This window comes from Callospermophilus lateralis, chromosome 6, assembly GCF_048772815.1.
Source record: "Callospermophilus lateralis isolate mCalLat2 chromosome 6, mCalLat2.hap1, whole genome shotgun sequence".
NCBI lineage: Eukaryota > Metazoa > Chordata > Mammalia > Rodentia > Sciuridae > Callospermophilus > Callospermophilus lateralis.
In genome coordinates this window covers 36,363,434-36,384,313 of record NC_135310.1, presented here as the reverse complement: position 1 = coordinate 36,384,313, position 20,880 = coordinate 36,363,434, and the positions used below count along the sequence as shown (strand labels likewise).

At 37.5% G+C, this 20,880-nt stretch overlaps 1 protein-coding gene across 2 annotated transcripts in view; it reads right to left on the bottom strand.

Moving 5' to 3' along the window:
* The window catches only part of Arhgap18 (Rho GTPase activating protein 18), a 172,892-nt gene that overhangs the window by 108,015 nt on the left and 43,997 nt on the right, over positions 1-20,880 (bottom strand). The window contains exon 1 of one of the 2 annotated variants that reach the window (XM_076858264.1): positions 13,712-13,895. The exons of the other annotated variant lie outside the window; for it this stretch is intronic. Coding sequence (XP_076714379.1) covers positions 13,712-13,824 — 113 coding nt within the window. The 5' untranslated portion in view covers positions 13,825-13,895. Of the gene's footprint in view, positions 1-13,711; positions 13,896-20,880 lie in introns of those variants that run through there. 2 annotated transcript variants of the gene reach the window in all.

The following is a 20,880-nucleotide window of genomic DNA, read 5'->3' as shown; positions in this document are numbered from 1 at the left end:
ACACTTCCCAAAACCACACTGAGTTTACAAAAATTAGTAACAAAATTATTTCTGTGAATAGCAGGTGGTGAAGACCCAGACAGCAAATGCCCATGTTCAAATTCCAGTCCTGCCACTTACTAGCAGGATGACCTCAAGATAAGCTACTTTACCTCTTTATCTCTCTCATATTGAGTTGGGGGGGGGGTATATGCAAATTTTCCCTATTAAAAAAATGGAGGAGCCAGGCACAGTGATTCACGCCTCTAATCCCAACAGTTTGGGAGGCCAAGGCAGGAGGATGACAAGTTCAAAGCCAGCCTCAGCAACTTAGCAAGAATGTTTCAAAATAAAAAATAAAGAAGGCTAGGAATGTGACTCCGTGGTTAAGCATCCCTAGTACAATCCCTGGTACGCCCCCCCTCCCAAAAAAAAAATTAAGAGAAAAACACTTTATTGAAAGAGTTATGTGAAATTTGGGTATGAAGATACAGAAAACATTGATACTGTGGAAACAAGGTACAAAAATACAAAAGGAAACTCTGCAAGCTGTATCTGGTAAATGTGTGTTGACTATCAGAAGACAGGAGGTTTTAAAAGCTACTATTATTACTATTATGAAAGAGCCCGAAATGCTAACAATTGTAAATTTTGGAATTAAGAAGACATTTTTCTACATATAAAGAGACATCAGTATTTGGAGATTTGTTTTACCCTGCCTCTACGATACAATGTCCCCCAATATTTGTTTTACCCCAATATTGTGTTCTACTGATCATTGGTTACAAGAGTTTTGCAAAACTAAGGATCCCAAGTCAAATAAATCTGAAATAAATTTTACTTTGTGCAATGTTGGCCTCTATCTTTTAGTGATTTACAATACTTAGTAGGATAGTATATGCCATGCAGGATTGTTTACAGCTAAATATTTGACCATGAAACCCTTTTTAAAATGGAATACTTATTAACAGTGTTCCACACACTATTTGTGAAATAAGAACCCAACACTAATTCATGGAAGAAATTTTGCTTTAAGCAGATTAACAAAGTATTAATCTGTCCTGAGATGTGCAAATAGCTATTAGAACGGATTTTGTAAGAGTCCCAAGCTTAGATTTTACCATCAAGTTTCAGGCTTCAAACTAAATTCAAAAAGAGATTCGTTTCCTTTGCCTGTAAAATGGGGATGACTTGATTTTCAACCTATAGAATAGAGGACAGGAAAATTTGTGACAACTTATTTCTCTAAATGACAGAAAAATCTAGGAATTACATGATCTGACAAAGTGGTATTGCCATTTCCATGGACAAGTAATTTAAATTTATGCATTAACTTCTCACAATAACAATGGCAGTCCAAAGCTGAAGATACAATTTTTTTCTTTGTTGTTGTTATTGGGTTTTCCTATGTGGGGAGGGAAGTGGAGTGGGGGTAATATATGGTTCTAAGGAATTGAACCTGGGGGCACTCTACTACCCTATTGAGCTTTATTATTATTAGAAAGGGTATCACTAAATTGCAGAGGCTGGCCTCAAATTTGCAATTCTCCTGACTCAGCCCCCTGAGAATATGGAATTACAGGCATGGGTGGCTATGCCTAGTGATAAAGTATTTTTAAAGAAACATAAACATCGTAAGTATATCTATTATACTATATACAAAATATTCCCCAATTTTGGAGAGAGAAACTCCTTCTCATACCCCCAGAGTTCTATGGGGTTACCTCGTCAGTGATATCTTTCCTTTCTTTGGTAAACATATTTCAAGAAGCAAATAGAGTTCAGTAATAGACACAGTAAAGCAAAACTTTCTAAATAAGAAAGAAATGAAATCCTACAGTGATGCTATTTAGGTATGTAAGGCTCAGTGGTAACAGTAAATGATTCATAAATCTATTGTACCAGGGTAGAAACATCAAGTAACTCAAATATTGGCAAGTAACTTTTATATTGCCTCTGGGATATTTCCCAAATGCAACATGTGATCTGAAAAATAATACGTACTCCAAAATACTACATTTGTGTCCAATAGACCCTTGGAGTAAATATACTGGATGTAAACAAACAACAGCCTTTAGCAACTGGGACGCCAGCAACGGAGGGAAATGCTTAATTTATTATCCCATGAAGAATAGTTAGCCAACATTTTACAAGAACTTTCTATAGGCTAGACCCTGTCACATTCTTTAAAAGGAATACTTCATTTCCCAGTACTCTATTTTTCTCCCAATTCAAATTGGTACTTATGCCTAAAGTCAATTTTTAAATTTAGATTGGGGGGGGGCGGGGGAAGTAGAGAAACATTTTTGAGAGTTAGGCATCATTTTTTTTCTTTTGTAGAAAGAAAAGAAGGCTGCATAGTATAAACTGCCCTGCAAACAATAAAAAAACAAAATCCTTCCAAAGTATCGAATATCAACCAAATCACAAACATAGTCGAGTCCTATTATAAACTGGGCACAGAATCCATCCAGTGCTTAGGAGAAAGAAAAATTAGTGCCAGTTCCTTAAGGAATTCATGTTCTTGATGAATAGAAACATTCCCCAATATAAAGTTACCAAACTCAGCAAATCAGAAGGATAAATGCATACAGGATGTGTATGTACTGATAGAGAATTTTAAAGTCAAGCCCCATGAGACAGAACGTTCTGTATAAGAACAGTTGGTAATAAGACCAAGAGAGGCAGGCAAGGCCAGACGCAGAGAGACAAGGATGACAACAAGTAGCTTGTCACCAAGGATGGCTGCCATCAACTTCTTATCTTCCCACTATGTGCAGGCCATTCTCCCACTGAAGAGAATTATATTCCTCCATGATCTTGAATCCGAGTTGGCCTACGATGGGTTAGCCAACAGAATACACCCAAGTGCCTCTGATAACTTCTGAAGCTGGGTCCTAAGAAGTCTAGCCGAAGGTTCTACCCACAATTCTCCCAATGCTCATTCTAGGGTCAGTCAGCAAGACTGCAAGAAGTCTGGCTACCCTGAAACTGCCATGCTGTTGAGAATCTGCTCAAGGAAGAAAAGATGTTCAACTAGTTTAGATGCCAAATGTATACATGTAGAAGTCTCTGGTGTCCCCATCTCAGCCCATCTGAATGATGGTCTCAAGAAGGAACTCGATTGTGGCCCTCCAGAATCATGACAGAAAACTGTTATCTTCAACTCCTAAGTTTTAGGGAGATGTTTCACATCAGTGGATAATCGAAACCTACACCTGGTCCTCCAGGATACAGGTCACAGACTGCTGGGTCATAGCCAACTTATAGACAGTTTTTTAAAATTTTTGTTTACTTAGTATTTTTAAAATTCTAATTAATATTTTCTACCTATTTTTTTTTCCTGAGGCCTGTACTTTTGAGTAATCCACTTTACTCATTTAATATATTATCTTTCAGGCCTCTATTGATTCTTAGGTAGCCAAACTGTTTCTAAAATAACACAAACACACACACACACACACACACACAAAAAAAAAAAAAAAAAAAAAAAAAAACAGCAAGGGATTAATACATTTATATAATTACCTAAGCATGTCCAATGTGATGACACTATGACTAATATCAGACACAATAATTTAGAATGTTATAATTCAAAAGAATTTTAATCTAGAAATATTAAAGTATATATTTCCATTTTCAAGAAAAAAAAATCACTTTTTTTTTTTTAAAGAAATACTTCTACCTTCATCCAAATAAAATGTATCACATGACAAACCATCGATTTGACTGTATTATTTGTACCAAGAGAAATGAACAGGCACACACTTAGTAACTCTAGTAAAAACATTAATTATAGAATACGTTAATCAAGTTACATGTTTCTAGACCACCTATAAATAGCCTAAGTTCCTTTCAACTTCCAGTAGCCAACTTATCTTTTCTTAGCCAAACCCAATGTCAATTATTCAACAAATTCTTTTTAAGTTCTATAGCTTAAAAGAGAAAACTGTGCACCAAGGCTTCCTAAACCCGATACTGAAAAGGCTGTTTTAGAATCCATTTCAATTTTACTGTAAGCTCCCTCAGAGCAGGAATTCATTTATTTTATATACCTATATAAAATACATATATAGATATATAAATATATGTATGCATATATACACAATTTTTAGGCTTATTATTTGTTTGTACCTGCAAGGACCTTCAAAGCTGTTTAGTTAAAACACATATTAAAATTCTTTTTTAATAACTTAAAATTTAAGATCTTTATGTTTACATATCCTGAAAGCTTTCGAGTTATCCAAGTCTTTTTCAATGACAGAATTTTAACCTTATGCTGCTCATTAATATATAATAACATCTATTTTCCTAAAATATAGGTGGTATCTGAGTCATTAGCATTCAAAGGTACACCAAATCTTAACACCAAGCCATGCCAATTTCTTGTTAGTGTGAATCCCAAGACTTTTCTACACAGTTCTAGTTTTATAGCAGAATGGTATTAAAGCATTTCTCACTTGGCTAAATTAATTACACTGTATCAGTTCTAATCTTATTTTAACTGAGGTCACAATATCATATCAACTTCTACCTTCCTAAATCTTCCAAAGGAATGACAATTGTAGACAAGTACATAATCCCTAGTGGAAGACAGGCATGTGTTGAGGAAATGTGAAAAGACATTATTTAGTGGGGTACAAAAAGCTCCCACGTACCTTGGGAAGGACATTGTACACTTCTGTAAGACAAAACTGGAGGCTGTAAAAAATAAACAACTTTCACTTTGCACTTCCCAAAGATCCTGGGCGACAATAGAATGTTGCAGAATTAGAGAATTTACACCTCCATACAATTTAAATATCATTTATACTTATCATTTACCCTATGGAAAATGGATCTTTCATTTGAAAGTGGCAAACATTTCCACACACCCTCCAGCTCTCCCTTCCCCTAGTTACTTCCACTTCCACCAAAAGATCCCCAGATTCTTGGGGGTGGAAGCAAAGTTGCCTGCTCTTAAGTGTCATTTGTGAGCAGGAGTGACCAGGTTTACAGGCACTTAAATCTTTAGCCCAGTGCATAATAGACATTTGAAGTAAGGGCAATGTAGATGATATAGATGAAGAGAATTAATAGCAAACTAAATGAGAAACAGGATTTGGCACAGGCTCAAGAGAAATTGATTAGGGGGAATCCGACCCCCAGATCTACAACGTGAACAAAATTAATTAAAAAGAATTTTAATCTAGAAATACTAAAGTATATATTTCCATTTTCCATCTTAGCTTCACCCCATGAAATGTCCCTTCTCAGTTATGAAATCAATTTATTCAAAAGGTACAGAAATATATTTTAAGGGCAAAAACCTATAAGATTATTCTTTTCTCAAACACTTCAACTATAGTGATTTAGTGTCACTTTTACCTGCAAGTTCTCAGATAACCTGAGGGCAATTTGCTCTTTGAGGAACAAGAGCAAATAACTTTTCCTTGCTCTACACCAGATGATTTTTCTAATTTACCAAAAAGTAACATTATTTATAAATTTACATGTACCCAAAAATTAAAAAGCTGTTCCAAACAGTCACTGAGGCCTACCAAAACTTCAATACTTTTAAGTCCTTTCTAAGATGCTTTTTTTGGGGAGCATTATTTATATTTATTAAAATAAATAAAAAGGAGCTGGGCTTGTAGCTCAGCAGTAAAGCACTCGCCTAGCATGTGCGAGGCCCTGGGTTCTATCCTCACTATCACATAAAAACAAATATATAAAACAGAGGTATTGTGTTCAACTACAACAAAAAAATAAATATTAAAAAATAAAAATAAGTAAGCTGAAATGTGAAATTAATTCTACAATTATTTTTTTTTAATTTTTTTAATATTTATTTTTTAGTTACCAGTGGACACAACATCTTTGTTTGTATGTGGTGCTGAGGATCGAACCCAGGCCGCACGCACACCAGGCGAGCGCGCTACCACTTGAGCCACATCCCCAGCCCAACTACAATTATTTTTAAAATAAAGAAGTCAAACCCCATATGTATTAGAGGAAGTATTAATTTTCCAAAGCACTTGCATCTTAAAAATGGTTTTCAACACTACTTCCAAATTAATGCACCAACAGGTTTCAGCCTTTGACTATCCTTCATCATCAGAGAAAATATACTTTCTGTCAAGCAGTCTTTCTGCTAAGTTAATTTGTTAACGCACTCAATCCTCATTATAACTCTTTAGTCTTGTCCCCAGGTCACAGAATTAAAAAAAAAAAAAAAAAGGACCTGAGACACTAAATAACAGTGTCCAAGGTCACACAGCTATTAAATGACAGAAGCAGAACTCCAATCCAGGCATTCTGCCACCAACTCCCTTTTACACACATTCATTCAAATTTTTAACTTGAATGGAACAAGTACTTGACTAAGACTTAGGTGTAAAGCTACACATTCCTCCTCAAGGGAAAAAAAAAAAAAAAAAAAACCACAGGCAAGATCCACACCCTACCATGAACTTAATATCTGAGTATCTACAGTGAAAAAGAAAATGCAAGTTAAACAAGAAAGTTCAGTATGACAACTGTGACCTTAAGTAAAATACCTGGAGAAGATTTAAGATACTGCACTGAAAAGAGTTTATTAATAATGGTCCTCGTCTGTATGTATATATTTTTTATTTTTATAATTAACCTAGTGAAGCAAACAAGAGCATTATCATGCCGACTTCATACATGAGGAAACAGATGAAAGTACTGCGTCCTTAGCAAAGATACCACATCCTTCCTGCAGGAATCTGCCATACCCACAGATCCTGCTTCTCTAAAAAGTCCAAAAATGGCCAAATTGTACAGTGCCTGGGGATCTACTATGGCCTGTTCCAAAAGATTAGATGGACCCGATCCCCTTTTCAAAATGTGAAATAAAGAAATTGGTCAGATAGCCAAGTTGGAAGAAGATAGAGGGACACCCAGGAAAAGCGTGGGCTCAAGCTGAAACAATATTATAAAGCCAGTGGTTCTGTAGAAAACCAAGAGTCTCAAAGAGGGAAAGCAGGCTTGCCACAAGGGACACCACATGACCAGTCCCTGAGGGCAGAGGAGAGATGCCTCCTTTCCCTCTGAGCCAGATCCCCATGATAAGCCCCACTTCCGCCAAAGAAATACAAGTGTCCTTTGCAGCCAAAAAGGAACTACATTTTCCAGTGCAAAATTATTAAGGTTTTACCCTCTCCTTCAACACAGAAATTCTGATACTTGGTAGACTTTGTATGAAAAACTCTACAAGTGCTGACTGGCCACATAGGTTTCCTTGGCTTCTGTTTACTTCTTGCAAAAAAAAAAAAAAAAAAGCCAATTTTGCCAGCCCAGTAATAAACACAGAAATCAAAAGAAATGCATTTTCAGAAGAATCCAGATATCATCATCTGAGCCCCCTGACCTTGGATCATCCCTACTCTCCTAAAATTATTAGGCTTCTTATTCTCTATCTCAGTTTGTCAAAAGAAAAGAAAAAACCCACCAAGCATCTTAACTGAATAAAACTTTTAACAAGCCATTACATTGCAAAGTATTTGTATGAAATGTAAAGTTTGGAGCAGAACACTAAACTAGAGAAGAGAGCTTGGTGAGGGTTGTCATCACACCTTCTTTCCCCCAAAACCAGTGATCATGATGCTAGTGACCCCTCCCCCCAACCATGAGAACTCCTGCATTCCTCCTCTTGCTCCTAGTGAGGACTTCTGTGACCTGGTTAGTCTGAAGGGCCCTGAATTTCTGCAGTTCATCCACAAGGATGGCTAGGAGGGAGTCTCTGCAGGACCCCTAAGTAGAGCCCAATCCAAGGAGGTGAGAGAGGCAGAAGGGAAAGACACCTCATGCTCATGAACAAGGAGCACAGGGAACTTCCACCTCCCCCTTGGCCTCTGGGGTCCCGGTTTTTTCCTCCAATGTATGAGATTGAGGTTTCCATCAGGGAATTAAATTTTTTATTTTATTATATTATATTATATTCATATTTTCTGTGGGTCCATCCCAACTATTAACAATGACGTAAGCCTGACATGTGGCAGTCAGCATCAATCTCCTGCACCACATTAAATTCATTCTGCTTCAACACTCTTGGAAGTACAAGAAATACTAATAAAACTAACACCCAAAAAGAACAATGATCAACTTTTAAATGAGAGTAAGTCCGACTCAGAAGAGATAAGGTGCACAGTGAGGTAGTAAAGTTCAAGGAGTAAGTGTGTCATGGAAATAGAGGCCAACTTTCAGCAGGTTCTTCTGAGTGGAGGTGCAGAGTGTGATTTCTAAGTCCTTGCATTTGAGAGGCATAAATCTAATAGGCTCCATGAAGATAACTTTAAACAGACCCACAAAAATCACAGGCCTCCAGAGGGGGATGATTAAAAGGGAAGTATCATATTCCCCCAGAGCAAAGGTGGGGGCTGCTCCAAAATAATGAGAGTCACACCTAACAATTCAGGAGGAACTTATGCATGTGTCTTCTGAACTATACAGTGAAGACAATAAGTCCTTAAGAAGCATATTTATGTCGCGAATTTGAGAACTTGGTTAGTCTAGAAAACAGTCATCCATATGGACAGGCTAAAAAAAAATGCATTTCATCATTAATCCTATAAAAATGAGGAAATACACCTTAATTAAGTGAAGTATAAAAACCTCTTAAAAATGCCCCTTCTTTTACCAAAATAGTAACTGTTTCAGAAAATACACAAATTCAGAAGGCAAGAACTCCATCAAGGGTGTAGTCCACAGGTTTTAAGGTGCTCTACAGATAAAGGTGCCAACCTCATCAAGACAGAGGGTCATGTCCTTCTCAATGTTTTTCTCTAAAAGATGTTTCCAACTTAGATGCCCCAAACCGAGCTTCACATCTTACCCAGCCCACACCCCTAATATAATCCAAAAAATCTTTCCTAAACTTATAACAACTCAGTTATGGTTTAGAATATTAGGTGTCCCACAAAAGAGCATGTATGAGGCAATGTAAGAAGGTTCAGAGGTGAATTGGTTGGGTTAAGAGCATATTAATCTAATTAATGAATTAATCCCCTGATAGGGATGAACTGGGTAGTCATTCTAGGAAGGTAGGGTGTGGCTGAAGGAGGTGGGCAGTGTACCTTTGGGGGTATATATTTTGTCCAAGGTGAGTGGTGTCTTTTTCTCTGCTCCTGCTTCTTGGTGCCATGTTCCCAACTACTTTTCTCAACCACACACTTCTGCCATGATGTCCTGCCTCACTTCAGGACCCAAGGAATGGAGTCTGTACTCTATGGACTAAGACCTCTGAAACCATGAGCTCCAAAATAAACTTTTCCTCCTATAATAGTTCTTGTCAGGTCTTTTTGGTCACAGCAGTGAAAAAGCTGACTAAAACCCTGGCCTCAAAGTTTCTTAGGCCAAAACCTCTATAACCATCTTTATTCCCACTTGGTCATGCATCACAAACATCAGGAAATCCTACAGACAATCTTCAAAAGACCCTCCTGCTCACTCCCCACAATGCCACCGTGACCTAGACCTTGGCCCAAGCTACACCCACAGCCTTCACCTCCTGGGGGCTGTTGCTATTTCTATACTCTATGCTCAACATTATACCAGAGAAACCTTTAAGAGTGAAATCTCAGTTCTTTCCTCAAAACCCTTCCCCTCAATGTCTTCTGATCTTACTTTAAGCATAAACTAAAGACCTTAAAAGCTCCGCAAAAGGCCATCAGGGTCAGCTCTCCCCTGGTTTTCTTCTCCCCAACCCCCAGCCACGTAGGGCTCTTTGCTCTTCTGAGTACTTGCTCTACAGAGTCTTGATTTTCTACTCCAGGAGCCACGCAGGTATTCATTATGTTCCCCACTATAATCCCAGCACCTGGACAATTGCCGACACTGAGCAAGAATTTGGGAATTCTACGTGGAATGACCAAGTGAGTCACTGGTTGTGCTTTCAGAACCAAGGAACGGCGAGACTTAGAAACTAAGTCCAGAACTCAGATAAGCATATGAAAATGACAGCCCTCTTACATTTGGCATGGAGAGCAGGAGGGAGTCCAGCAACCAAAAAAGGCTCCACCCACATTCCATCTCGCCATAAGTCAATGTTTGCAGACCTTGGTGCCCATCAGTTCCCAGAGGCAGGACTTCAATAGGAACTATTCCTCTTGCCAATCACAGAATTTTCTATGGTTCAAAAGAAAGGAAAGCCCAGAGGAGTGTTACACTTCAAAGGCCTAAACTTTTACATTATGGTTCATTTTAAAATATGTCTTTCTCAGGTAAGCATAGCTCATGCCCATGCTTCTTAATATTGATACAAATTCTTCTGAAACAAAGAAGAATATGTACAGCAGCCAGTTATGTATTGGACACGAGAACATGGACTTTATATGGACCATCCCACTTAAACACAAGTACTATTATGAAGTTCAATTTACAGGTAGAAAATTAAGTAACTCTTCCAAGGTCATGCTAATGAGTGAGAAGGTCAGGATGTAAACAAGGCAGGTTAGTTTTACAGTTTAGGATTTCAGGATTTAAGTCACCACAGGGCACCTCTTGGTTCTACCTACTCAATACCAATGGCAAATAGGGTCAATAAGACTCTGTACAATAAAAGACATTTTGTTTAAAAAAAAAAAAGACATAGAAACATCTCATTCTTCATCCTATTTAGGTAGAGAGTTAAATGGTTCTATAAAATAAAATATCACTTGACATTAACGTTAAAAATATTAATAAAAATGATACAAAACAATCAGAATAGTTCTCTTAAAATGATGGTAAAGTTGAAATAACAGTGTAAATAGACAAAATATGTAAACTTCTGAAACATCTGAAGACTCCCGTTTGAAAAACAAATAAGTCTTATAAATATAGCTACTCATAAAAAGTGGTTTCCTTTGGAAACATTTGACTGTGTACAAGTCAGCTAGAAGAGCTAATGTTGATATATTTCTCCAAATGCAGAAACATTAAGGAAAAAAAAAAAAAAAAACCACAACAACAACACAGGATTCTACAAATATTTGTAAGGTCCTAACCAGGAGTGGGAAAAATTCCTTAATTTGGCATCCAGTGAATGTGTTCTGATAAAGAGGGATAATAGAGTGGAGGGAATTTTAGACTAACAAATTGCTTTAAAAAATTATTAATTCCTAAAAAAATAGATAAATAAATAAATAAATAAATAATTATTAATTCCTGGGCTGGGGACGTGGCTCAAGTGGTAACGCACTCTCCTGGCAAGCACGGGGCACTGGGTTCAATCCTCAGCACGACATAAAAATAAAATAAAGATGTTGTGTCCAGTGAAAACTAAAAAATAAAAATAAATATTAAAAAAATTTTTTAGAAATTATTAATTCCCTACTATCCAGTTTCATAAAGACCAGGACAATAAAAAGATTTGTTCAGACAAAGCTTAAAAAAAAAAAAAAAAAAACACAAACTTTTAAAATAAATATGCTAAATCATATACATAAAAGAGCTTCTTAGATTTCTTGATTAAACAGTTCATTAAAGTACACATTTTTTAAAAAAGAAGAAAACCTTGTGACAAATGAAGTCAGAATTTTTGGTACCTCTAGCAACATATAGGTAGGAGGAAAGGCAGAAACTAATTCAGTCTCTTTTTAAAATCATCATATACTTAGATCATCACTAGTGATCCTATTTCACACTCAAATCCCTCCTCCTTCTATGCATCTCCACCCCCCATGCCAATTTCAGTATCTTAACTCTTTGAGACTACTTAGGGTGCATCTCAAAATTACATTTTACTCATCTGGGAAATTATTCCATGCTTAAGGGTAAAAGCTAATAAGGACTTTCCCCTCCTCCCGGCCTTTCCTCCCAGCCCTCAGATCAGGTTGCCATGTTCTCTAACCAACATAAATTAACTGTGTGCCTAGGATCCCAATTCACTGGGGGTAAGGGCTGGGGTGCACTATGGGCAAGTAATATGGTATCAGCAGGCAAGACCCTTGAGAGCAGACCCGGAACTGCAGCCTAGCTCCAAGCACTCACTGCAGAGACAAGCTGCCCACCCTGCTGCCTCAGTGCCTCTGGGTTCTGTCTCAGCAATAGTTGAGAATGATCCCTGCCTCTGTTGTTTGCTCAACCCATTGGAGTACAGGCCACCCATGACAAGTTGCAAAACTGCAGACACAGCAAAAAGTGTCTTGGGAACCAGAGCTACAGCCCCAGGCAGATCCTAGAACTAGAAGCCTTGTAACTACTTAAGGAATTCCTGGATTTGAGTCCTCAAATGAGAGGTTTGAACATAAAGTCCCTAAGGTTCTATTTACTCTCACAATCCAGATCTAAGATTCAGCTCAGATCCTCAGGCCACTCCAGTATGAAATCACTAAAGAACGCGCTAAGCTTGCACAATTCTGACAATTTTGACTGCAATGTGGAAGCCAAACTATGGTTGGTATGGGATTGGTGTGGCAAGCTGCTTACTGCTGAATGATTACTACATATACACATGTATATCCACATATAATACACATACATTTACATACATATTCAATGGGAAAACTGTAAACAGCTAATGTTTTCACAAGAAAGAATGAAAGAAAGAAAGAAAGAAAGAACGAAAGAAAGAAAGAAAAGTTAAGAGGACAGAAAAGAAAATGGTAACAGCTACAGCACAAGCATCAATTCCCTTATATCTTTGGCTGTGGGTGCCATGTGAGAAAAAAGTTTTAGTCAGCCTAGGTCCAACCCAGAGTATTACAGCCATTCCTTTGATTCTCTCACCTCCCCCACATTTGAGGATTTTAAAACAAATGAAAGAAGGCATTATTTCAGCTTAAGTGCACATAAGGCAGCATAAGTCACTTAAGAACAAAGGAGGTTTTATCGTCACAATAAGCATCAAGGAGGAAATGCACTTTCTGATAACTAATTAAGCACTCTAGGCTAGTAGGTTAGCATTTGCTTTCTGCAATCTTCCAGGCCAATATTTGCCATTTATATCTAAGGAGGTAAAAATGTTCAGCAAGTAAGGTCATTAAGGGGAGAAAGGGGACAAAAATTCCTTGAAAAACAGAACAAAGTACACAGATAGGGAGGAAGGTACCCTTCGCACCTCAGTGGTCTATAGAACATTTGCCCTTTCTGCCTATAAAGTGATTTAACATTAACCACATTTCACTCCAGAGGCAGAGCACTATCTCCTGATATAAACTCTTTTTTGGAAAAAAAAAAAAAAAATGGGGTGGGGATTGGGGGGAGGGAGATCCACATACAGGAAAGAATGTGAAACATTGACACAGGCCAGTATCTTGGGCATTCTGCCTAAGAGGTTTGCTTTCAGTGAGGAGAGAGGGGAAAAATAACACACTGTAACAACAACAGCTTGTACAGTGAACAGCCTTCCTGCTTTTTGGCAGACTTTCCCAGCTAACAGTTCCAGTGGTTATGTCTCCAGCCCATTCAAGAATTCCATCTCATAAGAAGTGTTTCAAATATAGTCATTTGATCTTTCAGTATTTGCAAATGCACCTGCTAGGCAACTAGTCTGATGGCCATACAGCCATATCCCCATTTCCTTCTGCTTCTCCTTCACCAGTAAGCAGATGGGCTATTTCAGACCTGGACTGGAGATGAAAAGTACATACAAACCATGCCAAATACTTCTGCTGCTGCGTGAGGTCAGGTTCCACTTGCACAGGTAACTCCCTTCTCCCCACACCAGCTTCCCTGTCACTTTTTTTTCCTGGAGCAGGGAAGGGGTTTTCCTTTTGTTTTCTGCCTTTTAAGCACCAGGGCTTACCTCGAGGTGGCCTCCTCACCTCCCCGTGTGTGGCTCTCCCCCACAGCCTGGTCCTTGCCGCTGGGGTGGTAGGCAGTTAGCACAACTCCCTGGGAACTGGAGAGCCAGCTCATGGTGAGAGAAGGGGCATAATTTCTGTGATCCTGACACAGAGGAGAATGAAGTTCCTGTCTTGCCTGGCAACTTGCTCATTAGCATCGGCCAGCTCCTCCCCATGGGGCAGGCGATTCACACGGGAGGGGCGGGGCCTCCCCTCTGAAGAGCTTCCTGGATCTCCAATTAGAAGCCGGGACTCAGCGCTGTGGAACCGCCAGGCCACTCCAGGCTGAGCCGCTTTAGTAAGCGCCCCTCCCCAGCGCAGGCTGACAGGGTGCCCCAAATCCCGAATGATTCTGATCCGATTAAACTGCCAGATTGTAGACTCAACTCGTCAATGTAAGTACAAGCCCCAATTGGTTCGGAAAAAATGACTTGCTGCCATCTTTCCCCCGCCTTCCCAATTCCTGTTTCCATCTGATAATTTCTGCTACTTCATGTAACATGAGTAAGGGCGTCTCTTAACCCCTTCGTGCACTGCATTAACCTTAGCCGCAGCAAAACCAACAAACCTATGGTCACACTGTACCACACCGCCCACAGGAAGGGCTCTACTTGTTACATCTGGTTGTAAATGCCCTCATAAAAAATGACTGTGTGCCCTGGAATGTCGTCTCCTTTTATCAGAGCCCATGTCAAGTATACCTCTTGCTTTATCAAAACACTTTCCAGTAGCAAAAAGACATCAACCTGTGCTCTGATAAGTTATTGCAAAGAATAAAAATACCCACCATTTATTCAGGTACACACATGCAGGTACACACACACCAAAAAAAAAAAAAAAAAAAAAGAGGTATCAGTAATAGTAATAAGTAAGGCTAAGGAACAGGTGGGATGCCTTGACTAAAATAGCTCAGTTATTAAATGCCAGAAGCTGGAGTTGAACAGAATCCTAGCCCAATTCCATTCTTTTTCATCAAAATGCTGCTTAGTTGATGAAGAAACAAACTCAAATGAAAAATACAAGAGACATCTGTGTTCTTTCTCCCCATCCAAAAAAAAAAAAAAAAAACTACTCTCTTCAATATACCTAAGTAATCTGGAATTTATTGATCTTTATAATTTATTGGTCAGCCTATCTAAAATTCTTCATGAACAATCTTTCATTATTCCAAAACACTGTTTATACTTTATTTTAAATTATGAAAAATAATTTACCCATACATTAAAAAGTATCTATTTTTTTAAAAAAACTTTGTTACATCTGTAGTGAACTCATTACAAAAGTCTTCCTTTAAAAGGAGATTATTTCTCCCTCCCTCGCTTCACAGATGGTTGCTCAATCTTTCTGTCTCCACCTCCTAGGGCTCTCCCTGCTGTCCCCTTTCTATCCCCATTGCCTCAGCTATACTGGGCCCTATAATTATGTATTGGTTCAAATCTTATGACAGTCCTTTTAGCCCTTCTCCTTGTCACCTCCTTTAAATTGTTTCACCTTGTTATTCCATCCCAGCACCACCCCAGTGTCATCTCTCCTTGCTTAAAAACCTTCACGGGCTCCCTCTTGCCAAAAGAGCTAGTTCTAAACCTTTGATATGACCACCAGCCATTCTCCTACCTTACCCACACATACAACTCTTTCCATCTCATCTGCTGGTCACCACTCCCTCAGGTCACACTGTCATTCCTTTCCCTTCATTCCACATCTAATTTAGTTTTTTCACATGCTGGGAGTAAAGCAAATGTTGAATGTAGGAATGACTTAAAAACTCTACTAAACTTTTATATTAAAATTAGTATTAGATTAGTCACTCCCATGCAGACACCAGGGCTAACCTATCATGAAGTGTTTACCAGTCCAGACAAAATAAAAAATAACAAGGGGAGCCAGCTAGTAAGTAGAGTAAATGCATTTTATCTCTTTACTGTCCTAATGTGGAAAAAAAATGGCCAATATCCCCCATAGTTACCTCTTTTTAAAAAACATACCTGCCCTGAAACGAAAAAAGAAAGAAATCCCCATCTTTTAGGATTATTGATAGTAATCTCAATACTCTGTTTTGTAGACTCTTTCCTTCCCAGTCTTTCTCTTGGCCCCACCCTTTCTTTCAATTCCTTGGACCTCCTTTTAACCTTCTTCCTCTTTTTCTCTTCAATCTTTTCTCCCTTCTTTGCAATATCTTCAGACTCTGCCATGCAGAAAACACTGCTCAGACATTCAATTTGTGATAGACATTTTTTCCATTTGTAACCAAAGTTATATCTTTGTCTAATCTTTGTTCATTGAGTAAATTAATCACAATGTACAGGTTGAATGTAACTTATAAGTTGAAAACAATATATGGGTTCATAGTAACCATACATTTTTTTTTAATTTCTGGGAGGTAGAAAAAGTGATATGAATTGATTTCCATAGCTGAGTATATAAAATTTGAATCCTCCTAATTTAACTTTCAAGCACATGGAAATCCTCTGGAGCCCTTCTCCATACTTCCCACTGAGCTCTGTTATCATTCTGAGAGTATTGCCTGCCAGCACACAGCTGGCAGGATTGTGCCCTCCAGTACACGGCCTCAGATATGAACTCTAGTTTCAAAAAAAAAAAAAAAAGTCTTCAGAATTTCCCTATGTCATCAGGGAAGCAAACTTAGCCACCCATATGGTCTTTTGAAAGGCTGTTCTTATTTCACACCCTAAACCATACCAAGAGTTAGTCACGGTCCAGGTCTTATGCCATATTAACCTTCTTACATAAAGGCCCCTTTTATTAAAAATAAACACTCTTACTCCCTTCCTTAATAATTTTAAACAAACACAGAGAACCTCACGTCCTTGAAGATGTTAATATTCCAAGCTTCTGAATGCATGCCAAACACTTTCCTGTTATGAAACATCTTAGAAAGTAATTAACAACTTCAAGACAGGTAAAAAAAAAAAATGCCTTTCATTCATTCTCTTTAACCGGTATGCAGTAGATGTCATGGGAAGGGAAAAGGAGGTTGTAATTTATGTACTCAAATAAGTCATTAAAAATAGAATGAGATAGTACTGCAGTCTGACAAATTGACAAAAATGTTCAAAAGTAATAAAAAAAAGTTTCTTTGATTCAGTGCTAATAGTGTTATTAACTTATTCCTGCATCAAAATGTGAAAATCGGTTATTTTTGAAGAGAATCAAAATCACCATGAAATCAATGTATTACTAAAATTTTCTAAACTAGTTAATTTTATTTTTAAAGTAATTAACTAAGGAGAATGTGTGTACTCTAATCTCTATAAGATGATATAAAACCTAGGTAGAAACACAAAGCCATGTGAAAAAGGATCTTTCAATTGAAGTCCAACTCAATTTATAATATGGTATAGGAAGAACTTGAATATATTAATCATAAACTGAGAAGTTAAGGCTTGCAAAAATGATAAAACCTAGGTTTGTAAAGTAGCATTGACTAATGGAGAGGGAGTGTTCTAACCCCATTCCTGATGTTTTATCAGGCCTTTGTAGGAATAATTCTTGAAAGGTTGAGTGCTAGCCAACTTTGTGCTGAGGAACTGTGACAGAAAAATATTCTACACACAGAATCTAAACTTACTTTCTTGAAAATTGTATGTTATCAATTCTATGTGGATCAACAAGGAATGAGGCTTTTCCCTTCCTCTGGACAGCTTAAAAATTTCTACATTCTTATCAAAGTTATTTTCTTTAACTGTTCCTCCAGGGAAAAAATACAAGCCACACCTTGAATAATGTGCAAGCAATTGCCAGAGTCTAACGTAGGCTTCTGGGCAAACATTTAGAAAAAAAAAATATTACAGTTCAAGAGTTCATTACCAATAAATAATAGTTTCTAATAGATGGGTGTTTACTTTTTGCAAGACATGGTCTCTCATTTAATCATCACAACAGCCCTAAGATAGATATTAGAATTATGCCCACTTTAAAAATGAGAAATTTGAGATCACCCAGCTACCAGGTAGCAGAACCAAGACAGATAAACCTGGGTTTATACAACCATTTGAGGCTACACACTCAACCATTAAGGGTGCACCTATCCTGAAACTGATACTATATCACTTATGAAAAGATTAATATGAGGAACTAACAAGAAACACAGCAAAGTGAAGGTGTCCACAGCCAAATGGAATACTGATATACCATGCCATGTGCTGGGGGTGGGGGGTGGGATTACATTCAGACTGGAACAAACACATTAGTTTCTTTTCTGGCACTTTGAAACTTGTTTTTAATGTCAAGCAACTGAGGCATACTATGCATCCCACTCTAAAAGGACATCATCATTATGCCATACTTTTTTTTTTTTTTTTTTTTTTTTGGAGAAGGGATACTGTGGATTGACCCCAGAGGTGTTTCAAAACTGAGCTACATCCTAGCCCCTTTTATTTTGATCCAGTTGCTGAGGGTGGCCTGGAACTTGGATCCTCCTGCCTCAGTCTCCAAGTACCCGGCATTTTACATGTGGCCCCCCTATGCAGGCTATATAAAATTGTTTCTGCCAATAGAAATGGTATGAAAGTACTCTGGCTATTAGTTTATTTAAATTGTTTTTAGATGTTTAATATCAAACAGATTAGATTTGTAGACCTGGAAGCTTACAGAATTTGTTAGCCACAAGGCCTTAGCAAAGGGTCTATGTAAGAGTAAACTGTGAAGGTTCATCTTCATTTAACTTCATGGTAAACCACCTATTATATTAAAACTCACCCAAACTATACATTTCTACCACTGAGAAAAGAAGACAATGATCCTTAGTTTCCTTTAATTTTCTCCTTCTTACTAAATGATACACATGTTGCAAATATTTGCAACTAGAAGCATAAAGTCAAGAACAAAATACATCCTATAAGCTAGAACATTCTGGAAAGGTAGAATTTTTCTGATGCATAAAGGCTCAATTTGAAAAATGCAGAACTGTATAAAATACTTAGATGTGCCCAAGTACAATAGCCTTATCAGGAAATAGATTGAAAAGATATCTCATCATGTGAGAGAAGCCACTGTGACTGGGGAAATCTTGGTGAAGCTGCATATCTAAGAAAGGAGATGAGCCAAATTTTTGACTTGGAGAAAAAGGTCAATAAAAGCCATGTTTCTTTTTTTGTTTTGTTTTGTTTTAAACAATGATGGTTATCCACTTCAAAATGAAGACAGTTCTGATGTTTTAGTAAAGTTCCTAGAGTAATTATCCTGTTTTTCTTGAACAGAATACTTAATAAAACTGCATAGATGCCACCAAAAAGAATTTCTTTCATGAGCCCTTTAGGAATTTTTTTTTGGGGGGTGGGTACCAGGGGTTGAACCCAGGAGTGCTAAACTACTAAGACACATCCCTACCTCTTATTTTTATTTGAGACAAGTTGTTCGGGGCCTTGCTAAATTGCTGAGACTGACCTTTGAGGAATTTCTAATGCTAGAAACATCTTCAAAAATGCAGAGCAAATTTTCTCTGGAAAAAAAAAAATCATACTTTACTCACAAATAGAACACCTCAAATATTCAACAGTAAACCCAGTTTTGTGTCTGTAGCTAAGAGATTAGATTGACATGTCATCATGGATCCATGTTCTCTACAAGTGCACACATTTGGTGGCAAAACAACTATTTTAGTGTCATGTAAGTTGTTAGAATCAGAGTTTGGACCTTAATCACCGATTTCTCAAAATGAGGCATCATAAAACAATTGGAATATATTAGTATCCTGTTTAATGACACAGACTCTCACTAGTTTTCTAGAATATTTTAAATATGTTTGTTCTTCATGGAGATGTTTCTGTTTTTAAATCCCACCCTTAAAATAATTTCAAAGATAAACTTACTGGGCATGGCATTTGGCTTATTTAATAGTAATTATGGTCAGTTGAATGAGTAATCTTTGCATTTTTAAAGATATAGAACAGAGCATCTTTAAAAGTAAGCAAAGTTGTTTTTGCACAATCGGCCTTGTCAGCCAAGGTTAAAATCTGAAATACTAGGGATTTGTGGCTCAGTAGTAGAGCGCTCGCCTAACATGTATGAGGCACTGGGTTCAATCTTCAGCCCCACATAAAAATAAGTAAAGTCCATCAACAACTAAAAAAAATATATTTTTTTAAAAAACTAAAATACTAGATAATTTTTTTTAATTCCACAACATGAATGACCCAATTGTATGTTGGAGTTTGGAGGAACTCCTCCTTCTCAACGTCTCTGCAAGCAAAAACCTCATAACCTTTTGCAAGTTTTCATCCTCTCAAACAAATGGAAGGGTAACAGTTCTTGACTCCCTAAATTTAACTTAGGATCCTAGAGGATTGTAGAGAAGCCAGTCTTGACATATGTCTATCATGTCTAGCACAGCGATTTATGCCATTTCTAATTTCCTCTGTCAACACAGGTCTCTTAAGAATCGTGGTCTTCCAGCAATTGTTATCATCAAAATGAAGGGGGTGGAGGAGAACTACATATTAAATAGAAAACAGTCTTATTAAAATTTATTTTGAAGAATATCTCATTTGGCCATTTGTTTATTGAAAATAAGTTTAAATAAATAAGCCATAGCTCCGGGGAAAAATTATAGTGTATTCTCTCAATTCTAAGAAAGAGATTTTAATACTTTTGTCATTTAGTAAGTATCCTTAAATACTTCAGACTATTTGATATGGTGGCAAGACTTATTTGCCAAAAATCTATTAAGCTTTACTCGTCTTTCAATTAATAGCAACTTAAAAGGAAAGAAAGTACTTTATTTCTGCAAAATTTTGGTAGAATCTATTTTGCTGGGTAAAACATATTTATGTCATTGGTTATATATTCTGTGAAAAGATTTCCCGCCATTCAGGAGGCTGAGGCAGGAGGATCAGAAGTTTGAAGCTACCCTGGGCAATTTAGCAAGATTCTGTCTCAAAATAAATAAGAGGCCAGGAATGCAACTCAGTGGTAGAGCTTTCCCAAGTGCCGGAGGTATGAGTGCAGAAGGTGGGGAGCAGCACATTTTCAGTGAGATTAGTAAATTATACCCAAAATTTGGAGTACAGTGTTAATAATGATTTATTTTCGTGCCAGGATCCCCCAAGTTTCAACATATTCTTACAGTACCTCCAGGAAGGATGAAGAACCACTGTTCTAGACATTATTG